At 30.2% G+C, this 11,590-nt stretch overlaps 1 protein-coding gene across 2 annotated transcripts; it reads right to left on the reverse strand.

Moving 5' to 3' along the window:
* Positions 1–7,032: 7,032 nt before the first annotated feature.
* LOC128987826 (peptidoglycan-recognition protein 1-like) lies at positions 7,033–10,466 on the reverse strand. 2 transcript variants are annotated; one of them, XM_054408860.1, is made up of 3 exons: positions 10,014–10,466; positions 9,170–9,297; positions 7,033–7,232 (listed from the first exon to the last, which is right to left on the reverse strand). In XM_054408860.1, exons 1-3 carry the CDS (start codon positions 10,217–10,219, stop codon positions 7,057–7,059), a joined length of 510 nt encoding a protein of 169 aa, XP_054264835.1. In that variant the 5' UTR covers positions 10,220–10,466; the 3' UTR covers positions 7,033–7,056. The 2 variants fall into 2 exon arrangements, with proteins under 2 accessions (XP_054264835.1, XP_054264834.1); XM_054408859.1 differs by lacking the exon at positions 7,033–7,232 and adding an exon at positions 7,974–8,173.
* Between the last annotated feature and the right edge of the window lie 1,124 nt (positions 10,467–11,590).

Genomic DNA, 11,590 nt, shown 5'->3' on the forward strand with positions numbered 1-11,590 from the left:
TGCGATTCCACCGAATACATGCACACGTTTCTTTAGCAGTTTATTGTTTTGTAATTAAAGGTTGGAGTGGGGTAGCATTTTTTTTTACTCACGCTGTATTTGCCAATGATTTAGGATGTGAGAAAATTTCTTTGCCTTACTAATAACCGTTGGAGGCTGTATAAAAAATCCATTCACTATGTGAAACGTTCTCATATAGTTTGAGACAAATTCTTTGAACATTCACTCGATTAATTCTGTTAAATGAAGTAAAAACCCCTATACTTGGAAACCGAAACTTGCATATGTAAAGAAGCTTTTTCCGTCCCTATTAAGAAAATCTAAATTAATTGTCTGGAAATATTCAACCACAAAAACGTATTTTTGTACAGGTAGCAGTGCTACAAATCCAACTTGTTTGTCGAAATTTTTTTTATCATATAGCCTCTCTTCGTTAACAAATACACTGTTTTAGTTAAATGCATCTACTCCATTCATAATATTAATAGCCTGCTAAGAGGATGTCTGCACGAGGAACTGCAAATCACAAACGTAAAGTGTGCAGTTTAGCGAAAACTAATAAGTAATCAAAAGTATACAGCCTACACGTCATCACCAAATAAACTGTTGATTTACATCGTCATCAGTTGTTCTCGAGGTTCAAAATAAATATGGATTAGGGGTGTAGCATAGAGCACAAGGGCCTAGATTTTTTTAGGATTTTTTGAGAGGATAGCAGGCTTACCTGAATGGGAAAGAGTCCAAACTGGCACAGGAAACACAGAACAAAACTTTACACTATATACACAATATACACAAATATTACAATTAGAATTCTAATGTTTTGTGTATATAGTGTAAAGTTTTGTTTTGTGTTTCCTGTGCCAGTTTGGACTCTTTCCCATTCAGGTAAGCCTGCTATCCTCTCAAAAAATCCTAAATATGGATTAGAGTTAATTTATTAATTATGCATATTCTTCACCATCAATGTGGTTCGTTGATTATATATGAGTTAGATTGTAAATAGTTTTCCTTAAATTGTAAATTTAAGTTGTGAAAACGCATCGCTTGGTCTTTCACAAATTACTCTGGCTAAAAGAATAATTAGACAGTGGCTTTATATAGCGAAAAAATTAACATGAAATATTGTAATAGTCTCTGTTAGGATGAAAACAAAGACGCTACCTCTGGCAACAATAGGCTGGCCTGCAGGTTAATTAATTTGATAATTTGCCTCGGGGTGTTTATTTGCGGTAATTAATTAATGTTTCAATAGCAGAATAGAGTGATCAGAGTAGCTTAGTAAACCAAAATTAGATGTAATAAACAAAGGAAACTAATTTAACTTTTTTACGGTACTATAAGGGGATTTTGAGCATTATCATAACACATCTGCGTATTATGTTATTTTAATACCAGGTATCCATAAAACAATCATCGGAAGATTTATAATCATTTATTGTTCATCGTTTTCATTGTGGGTTTACTTGGATCAATTGTTTTATATGCCTACAATTGTTAAAAAACCTTATCTGTGTTAAGATATGATATTAGTGTTTCTAATGAACTCTAACTGGTGTTGCATATCTGGACATGTTGTTTCCAGAGGTTTAAGAGGACATGGAACACTTCGTGTTCCAGCAAGGTGGGGCCCCACCTCATTGGCACTGCGATCTTCGAAGTTTTTTTTATATTTTTATTAAGAGACCTCCTGATGGTTAGATTGGTTGGTTAGATGGGCTGAAGATGACTTAGCTCTCCTAAGGTAGTCATCACGTTCTCCGGTACTTACTGTATGCGATTTCATTCTCTGGGGTTATGTGAAGGACAGGGACATCATGCCATTAGCTCAATCCCTGCCAGAGATTCGACAAAGGATTCTTGTTGCAGTGACAAGCCAACGTTTGTTCAGAGTTGCACCATAGACTGGAAACATTTTTTGCTGAAAACAGACAGCTAAGAAACTTAAGTAATGTCAAACAAAATTTGAGAGCTTTTTCTTTTAATCCACGTAATTTTTAGTAACACTCATGTATCTGTAAGATCAATAAAGTATTTATGAACCCGATGAATATTTTAATGATCAACCAGTATTACGAGATTATTTAAAATAATTTTGAATGCAATAAATTATAAAAAATATTTACTCATTTAATACGTTATTTAGTAGGCAGGTTAAATGTAACAGAGCAATGTCACAGAGTTAAACTATTGAGAATTTAAGTTCAACGTATTTATTCCTCTTTTTAAGCATAGTTTTACTATTTCTGATTTACACAATCATGATTTAGAAAACTATGATAGGTTATAAGAATCATAATAATGTGCATTGGACTTGACGGAGCTAAATTATTTCGTTGAGGAAATAATAAATAAATTGTTGCAATTTATTACGAATTAACATTTAACGGTATTGTAAAAAAACCTAACTATAAATATTTTTTATAAAAATGTTAAAATGCAAGAAATAACCTATTATAACCTGATACCTGAAAGCATAAAAGATACGTCAAATGACTCTTATAATAATATAAAATAATATATTTACACTTATACTGTTTACTCACAATACGTTAAATAAATATATATACAAGATGGTAAGTGGTTCGAATGTAGTGATCGATTTCGATTGGTCGCTCCAATCATCATCAGAAACAATAGGCGAATGACAAGAATCAAAATGGTTCTTGTGTTTATAAAAAAAAACATCTAGGTTTTACAAAAAAGTTAATACGTTATAGTTGTACATCAAAGTTTTGCATGCTAATTATCTCTGATATAAAATTGCTAAAAATATTAAAACAATATAGGTACTAGGCAGACCTTAAGAGAGCTAAACATGTTTATGACATACATACATACAAATGTTTTGTAGTGTGGATTATTAATATAATTTACTGAGTCTGAGATAAATCATAATGTGATAGTAATATCATATGCCTATGTGTAAAAATAACCGATTGGTATAGTGCCAGCAGCCTCCAAATTTAAAAGATAAGCACTAATACCACTATAATAAAAGACCAGTTTTCTCATAATATATAAACAATTCTCTCAAAATATAATCGGTAAACATGGATAATTTCCCAACTGTTTGTAAAAAACACTTACGTATTCTACTAGTAGCATTATTGAGATACATTTAGTTAGTTGAACTTCGTAGAAAGCAAGAAGAGATATTGTGTAAGGTAGAGGAACATCAGATGGCAAATTAGCAATATTAATTAACCCAAGACCCAGGTCTATTGTTTTAGTTGCGACACGGTCTTTATTACCTTGCCTTTGCTCGAGCTCCAGCCAATAGTTGCCTTTCTGTTATGTAGATAACTCCCTTACGAGGAAAATCGTTTTGTATAAAAAATAAACGGTATCAGCATTCTGACACATACTTTCTCCCATAAGTTTGTCAACAACCTTTATCATGTGTAAGCAGTTAGAGTAAATATACGGTAATGGGATTTGTACAATTTTTTAAAGGACTATAACATACTGAATTTTTATCAAAATCGTTCGGGCTATTTTTGGGAAAATCCTATTTTTCCGTTATTTTATTTGGTTTTATGGGAAAATCCCCATTAAAAATCAAAATTTCTAAAAAATGAAAACAACTATCAAAGCTGTAAGGACCGTAATATACTATGTTAAATAAAAACCGGAGTTTTTTCAAAAATCCTATTTTTAGTTTTTTTATTGGATTTTTATGGGAAAATCACATAATTTACAATAACTTTTGAACCGTAATTTTTAAAGAAATGGGATTTGTACCATTTTGGTCAGAATTTAAAGGGCTATAACATACTAAATTTTTATCAAAATCGTTTTGGGCCATTTTTGAGAAAATCAGATTTTTCCGGTTTTTTATAGGTTTTTATGGGGGAATCCCTATTAAAAATCAAAATTTCAAAAAATGAAAAAAAACGCCTGGAGATACCATGGGTTAGAACATACATACAAACTTTCATCGAAATCGGAGCACAGGTGTAGTCCCTAGCTCTGCACACATCCAGACACACAGACACACAGACACACACACAGACATTACTTTGAAAACCACATTTTTGGGTCCAGGAGGACCCAAAACGGATATATCCACTCAAAACTCAAACTCGAATATTTTGACGAAAACAATACTTTCTCCATATACTATGGTATAGGGGGAGAAAGTAAAAAACCAGTATATTTGCTGACTCTTTAGCTGTCTGAGTATCAGGGAAGTACTTCTTAGTGCTCTACTACACATCTAAAGGTCACTAGTTCTATTTGAGCCAGATTTTTGGACTTAGAATTCATTTTTCACTGGAATGTAAATAATCATATTCACTTCAAGAATATATATAGCTGATTTACAAATAAGCATTTATAATTACCAATAAGATTTCTTTGGAATTAGACCTATTCGTAAAATATATAAACATTAAACCTGTTAATGGTAAAGGAAACTCGATAGAAAGTCAAAATTAGTGCTTTAATAGGTGTAATGATATGTTTCACTTCTACTTTCTAAGTGACTCCTTTTAACATAAGGAGGAATATCTTTATTAGCAAACAGATTAATTTCAATAAATATACTTTATACCCTTTATTCTAATTTACTTGAAATAGGAAATACTGTATACTTAGTTAATTTAGCTCCCAAAATACATTCTATTATTACCTATATCTTGATTCCGTATAATAAAATCATCATGAAAAGCAGTTTGCAAGCTATGCTAATAGTATATTTCATCACTAGGGCCTAAAGTGTCTCTTTTTTACCCGAGGTCGAAAAATGAGCGAGGTACTACAAAAGTCACTTTTTGCGCGTGTGGTAAACTATATTATTTGTCATGGTACAATCATTAATTAACAAAAACAAAGCTAGAAAACGAAATAATTTGTATGCAAAGATAACCTCTCAAAACGACCTCCAATTATGTCGTTTTTCAATTATGCTAATGCAAATAAGCAGTTGTTTAGCAAGTGATTCAATTAGTTCATCTATTACGATTGTGTTAATACCACCAATATGTCGAGCAATCGACAAAAATTGGCTAAAACCTTATCTGATAAATAAAGCGATAAATAATTTCAATCGATAAAATTGTCAGAATCGAAATTTAAAACTTTTTACAACAGCGGACTTTGACTCCATAGAGACTACAAATGCTACTTTAGACCCGCAACGAATGCATTGAAAACTGCTGTTTTTGCTGCAATATGACGAAAATTAGTTTTTTTGTGGTTGTACTTAGAGTAGGCTCAGTAGCCTATAGATTATGAAAAAAAAACTACTAGGATAAAAAAAACATTATTAATCAACAAATCCAAAAATTTAATATTTTTTATCACTTTATCTAGTAACTTAACTATAAAAATACATTTACTTCTCCGGTTTCTATTTTCAACGAACCGCTTGTAACTGTCATTTACATGTTATATTTGGTACTAGCTCCACCAACCTAATGATAACAAATTCATGATTAACTTCATACTCAAAATTTATATACATTTTAATATGTTTATAATGTAAAGGAAATGCATGAAATGTTAAAACTAACCACTTAACAAGATGATAAACACAAAATGTTATAAAGATCACATAGTATTTTTTTATCACGGTTATTTTCTTCCGGAAAATCAGTTAACTAAATGTTGAAGATCATAACAATCATTGTTTACTATTCACTAGTTGATTTTCCAATACGCTAGACAGAAAAACTTCTCAACAAGCCCAACAACACATAACAGAAAACAGTAATTTTTTCTGTAATACGATGAAAAGGTTGAAAAATCAATACTAATGCTGCAATAAACTGAAGAATTTGTATTTGCTAACTGACTATAACGATGTAATTGTTTTTTATTGAGTTTGTCGTCACAACGGTGTCCATTTGACAGTCAGGGCGTTAGTGCAAGAAACATATAGCTACTACAATACCACGGATCCTTGCTTTAATTAGTTTTGATCTCTGCTAGTTGATGTTTATTTAGGTTAAACGATTAGAGCTTTATTTGCGTATCATCAAAAGCAATCGTTTATAATTTTTACAAAAAACTCCCAAATATTGGAGTATTAGTTAAGATAATAATAAATTATTATCTTAGATAACATTTATTTATTGTACTACTGTAAAAAAAGATTTTTTTATAACTCCAGATAGTAACAGTTTTATGTTGTTGATTTTGGTTGTACAAAAAGACAAGCTCCTCAAACGGTTTTAAGGTTAAATAAAAAACTTATGTTGAATTACAGTTGTCTTAAAGTGATTTGACTTGTAAATATAAATACAGTATTGTTTATAGTCATTATGTTTTACAATGCATGGATAAAGAGAAATCGGGCATGCCAAAGGGTGGTAATTCAATAGCAAATAAAACGCTACGTGTTATGTTTTAATTAGATGTTTTATAATTATGTCAATTTTTATTACAGCAGGTAAGCGGAAAGAATAATTGTTAGCCCAGAGCATTTACCTCTCAAGCATTATATTTATCATTTTTGCTATTAAACTGTAAACATTTTTATATAACACTAATTACATGTTTTTTTTATATCTATGAAAATCCATGCATTAAATATTTACCTTAAACATAATATTGTATACGCATTCCTAAACGATTAAAACCCTCATACTATCAAAAATACTTATTAACCAAAGTAGGGTAACAAAACAATTTTACGATCACTCTCAAACACACTTTAAACTCGGATGATACTTTCCAGAAGCATTAATCCTTTTTTATCTATTAGTGAATATCTTTTTCGGCCATATTTTGAAAAGGACAACTGACTATAAAAAGTCCACATTAAAGGGATGCCTTTTCAATAATCGCACAACTGTGTTAGAAAACATCTTTTTTATTTACGTCCTCATCAAGTTTACTGATATGTAACTCAAAGCTAGGATCGTCAATCCAATTCGTTATGTACCGCACGTCGACTTCCTCACACCACATTTTGCTGGCAACAGCAAAGTCCATGAGGTTTGTGGCTTTTATATACATTTCCCTTTGCAACGGATAGCTGTCTGGCCAAAAACATTATAGATTTAATGATTTCTTTGTGGATATTAACATTTATTCTGTAATAACTAGTGGTCAAGCTTTATCAAACATTCTGGCAAACACTTTTGCTAGTATACCATTGTCCACCCAGGGATCTTCTTCAGTAAGCTCAAAATCGCAGTTTCCAGCATTGATTATTTTTAACTCCATGCCATAATCTAACAGTTTGTACATAATTTTATCCATTTGTTTTCGCACTGGATCGAGTACTGAAATGAAAAACGTTTAGGAAGTATTTGAAATTAGGACATTTACCTATGTTGCAAAATATATGCTCTAGGTTAACAATACTTGGTTAAAACTGTATGGTCAATTCATCTTAAAATATTCCTAAGTTTTCAGTGGTTAACGTTTGGTATATTAGAACTGTATTTGTGTAGATTTTAGTATTTGTTTAATTCAACTGTATTTTTAAAACTAACATCTAACTTAATTTGTGTATTAGCAATGATTAAAGGTTTTTAACATTTCACAGAAATGTTGTACTAATTATATAGTCATAACGTGCTACATTAAAAAGGTTTGTTAGCTTTAACGTTATACAATTTACACAAATCTTCCTCTAAATTAGTATTTACTCAGTAAGCTTTAGAGTGTTTTTAATGAGTTACACTTACTTACAAAGTACACATGTACCATTAATACATATTTTAAGTATGGTTCTAATTCTGTTGTATTGTTGGTTAGTACTTTTATTTTAATTATCGCTTTTGTTGGTGAATCGTTACAGAGTACAATAGTTCAAAATCTAAATGTAATGCCAAAAAAACCTGTGTTTTTATTATTTTGTTTAATTAAGCTGATATTGCCAATAGTAACACAATTAAACAACTATCAACCAGTTTAGAAATGGCAGTTATCTTCAATAAGTTCATCTACCAAAAGTGTTACTGTCCATGTGTACACTATTGAATTGAGGATTTTTTTTATTTTTCAGTAAGGATACACAAAATTACAATTTATTCTGGCTTATCTGTCACATCTACGATTGGAAACTTATGATTAGGATCTTCTAACTCGAACCCCTCATTGCAAACAAATGGATACATTTCTGCCATTCTAACTTCAAAATCCACTATGTTATTTAAAATTCCATAATCGATGATAGCCATAGTGGACCTTACTTGCCATCTGTATATTTCATCCGTAGCTGAAAAAGATCTTTGTGGTTAAATTGTAGTTTTAAATCATTTTATTTGGCAATTTTAAACTATTTATTACGTATTTTAGTCACACATTTATTTTGGGGTACAGTGAACTAATTTAAGATTATGGTTACACTAAGTTTGCAAATACGAAGTGTTACAAACACTTATGAAACAAAAAGTGCCTTTGAGTATAAAGTATAATCAACTATACTGCCCTGCTAAGCACAGTTGTGGTAACTGACATTTTCGGGGTAAATGAGATATGGTTACCATATGATTCTATACATACTTAGGATCATATAAATAGCCTTAAATGCCGTATATGTTGTTGTACTTATTTATAAAATGCTTATTTTCTCTGTTAACTCTGTGTATATTGTCCTCTTAGTGAAAATGTTTCACTACCAAAACAATATATAACTAACTAAAGTTATATGTATTCGCTTTTGCCTTCCAAACCATTGGTTGAAGATAATTCTATTGCTATATTTTTATACTTACCATACAAATCATTGTTGAATGTTTTAAATTTAAAATATTGTAAAAATCTAAAAAAAATAATCAGTTTACAATAAAGGTTTTATTCATGCTTTAATGTTAGTTTGTCAAGAAAACCTATTTAACTGATCGTAAAAAATCTAATAAATGAGTTGCTTATTTTTTCCATTTATAAGTCCTGTTTTTATAGATAAAAAATACCAACAATAAAAATGACAAAAAATTGACTTACTATGTGTGAGATAACTCAAAAAAATCCTTTCTTAAATTGTTGCTTTACATTATAAATACGTTACTGGTTGCAGGTTCTTATAAAAAAATCTTACCTACAGTAGTTGTAAACTTGACACTTAAAATTTAAAATTGCTAAAATCTAGTGAATTTTTAAGTATGTACAATTTAGACACAATATATTACAACAAAGTTCCTTTTACTAGTATAAAATTGAAAATAATTTCTTCAGGCTACCTTTTAAATTGATATATGGGTTTAGCTGTTACCTGGATAGTCTCCAATGTGAGCGATGACTAAAGCCGCATCCTTGAACTCCGGACGTTCAACAGGGGTTGGTGCCACTTTGTACCATCCTCTCCCCTCATACACCTTAGCATCGGGGGTGATTATGAAACTGATAGTAAGGCAGTTAGTTATAATTATGTTGTTGAAGAAAATATTTTTTAGAAAAAAATCACTAAACTATAATATATCTTTATCAAGTTTAATTTAAACATGGTCCAAAATATTACATTGGCTAGACTTCGAACTCATTACGAGTTAAAATGACAGGCCATCGTTTTGACATAGTACATGAAGACAACAGAAAACCTATTTATGATCACACCACTTCCGACAACCAAAATTTAGAAGGCTGCTACAAACGTAAAGCCTGTTTACAAAGTATATCAGCATCAACACCCTAGATGCAAATCTGGGTTTTAAGAAATTGTTAATTGGCACACCAGCTGGTACTTAAAACAAAGTTCCCTTCTGGTTTAAATTACATAAAATACATATAGTTTATTCGTTCCAACATTATGAGATTAATCAATATGTTTCTGATGTCAAATAATAATAACTATGCTGCCAAAATCCCCACTATTATTGCTTGATTGCTCGCTACATCTATCTAAAATAGGAATATTAATGTTAAGAAATTAAATGAACAAATTGATGTGTAATTCTACATACACCATTACTTAACATTTTCTACGTTGCTCCTTATCTAACAAATATGAATGACTTTGACCTAAAGTTTTTTTTTTATAAAACTCTTTACATTATTGACAAATTTTTCAGCCAACTTAAATGGAACAATTTACCATCGAATTAAGCTTTAAAACTTACTTGTAAGCGATGTCCTCAAATCCTTTTCCCATGTGAAATGCCTGCATCTTCCTAATATGAAATTTGCATTCTTCGTCATTATTGCAAGGTAGTGTCCTTGTTTTAGTCATCAGCACTTTAAGGACAGGTTTAGGAAGGTCAGCAATTTCCTTTTGAGGGGGTAAAGCACCCCAATCACTTCTTGGTACAATAGTTAATGGAGGCATAATATTAAAATTACTCTGATGTATTTCAGATTACAGAATATTTAAAATAGTAATTAAAACTAATTCACGGCATCCAAACATATATTTTATGTTGTCTGAGGTTTTTAATTTACAAACTGGCACTACTTGTCATCTGAAAAATCAAAGACACCAAAATTATTTAGTCTCACGTACCAACTATAAATAAAACATATAAACAAAGAAGTATAGCAAATATTGTCTTCTTTAGAGAAGAAATTACTCAACATTCCCATATTGATGTTTGTTTACAAACTATTCTTTATATTACTTATCGTTTTTCTGATTTGTGGAACAACGCTATCATTTATTTGTTTGATAAGATAAATTACTAAATTTATCGGCTCATTTGGACTGATATAATTATATTCGGAGTAAACCATGTGTTGTTTTACAATATTGTTTCAAATATAGGGTGTAGGTCGAACTGTACTTACAGACAGCTGAAATAACTATTTCCTGTCGTTAAATAAGTAGAATTATTCATATATATTAGTTTGTATTAATGCTAGATAATATTGTATCTACCATTGTAATAACGGACATAATTTGTTTATTGTTTTACCTAGTAAATTATTAGGTTACTAATCTAAAATCAATATTTTGCTAAAATCCTATTTAAAAAATATATTCATAAATCTGCGAAAAACTATCCAAAAACATATACCTATTGCGTTTCGAAAATACGAAAAATTGATGACAAGTAAAACTAATGTTTAAGTAACATTGAACACTTTTATTAGTAAAATATTTATGTTCAATACCATGATCAAAAACGAAAAATCACTTTTCGATTTTTCACTTACTAACTCGATTGGTATACAATTCTTGGAAATCATAATATATTAAGTAACAATAAAAATGGATTACATTACTGAAACTCTATAAGACCTAGGTCGTGGTGAGACTGTAAAATTTGGCAAACATTAGATTGTTTGGTAGTTGACTATCTATACCTTTAGGTGTCAGGATAAACATAACTAACTACTGTACCTTGCTTTTTGTCAGAGCCATTTTGTCCCTTGGACAATAAGGAAGTTAAAACACGATGGTTTAGAAGAAGTGGTTGACAAAAATGGACATTAGCATTGTGGTAGTTTTTTTCTAATATTGCGTAAACCTTTTATACCAAAGGTTTTTTTTTCATACTTACAAGAAGCTGAGATATTCTATTTCATGTATCTGAAAATTCGATGAAGTATTTAAAACCGGATTAGTATTTAATATAATACAGCTTTATGATTACTATTTGAATTTTATTTTATATAATTATGTTTTTTTTTAAATTGGTTTATTGATTACAAACAGTTACATTTTTGTAACGAAATGCAATTTTAGCTTTAGGGTCGCAAT

This window comes from Macrosteles quadrilineatus, unplaced genomic scaffold (assembly GCF_028750875.1).
Source record: "Macrosteles quadrilineatus isolate MER2022 unplaced genomic scaffold, UCM_ALF_1.0 Scaffold_2__2_contigs__length_208266976, whole genome shotgun sequence".
NCBI lineage: Eukaryota > Metazoa > Arthropoda > Insecta > Hemiptera > Cicadellidae > Macrosteles > Macrosteles quadrilineatus.

Bases quoted from the DNA above. Each gene is read 5' to 3' on its own strand.
- LOC128987826 (XM_054408859.1), bottom strand. From the start codon at position 10,219: ATGCCTCCATTAACTATTGTACCAAGAAGTGATTGGGGTGCTTTACCC. The intron at 9,298-10,013 runs GTAAGTTTTAAA...CCTTACTATCAG, and splicing joins TTTGAGGACATCGCTTACAA to TTTCATAATCACCCCCGATG. The intron at 8,174-9,169 runs GTAACAGCTAAA...GATCTTTTTCAG, and splicing joins TCACATTGGAGACTATCCAG to CTACGGATGAAATATACAGA.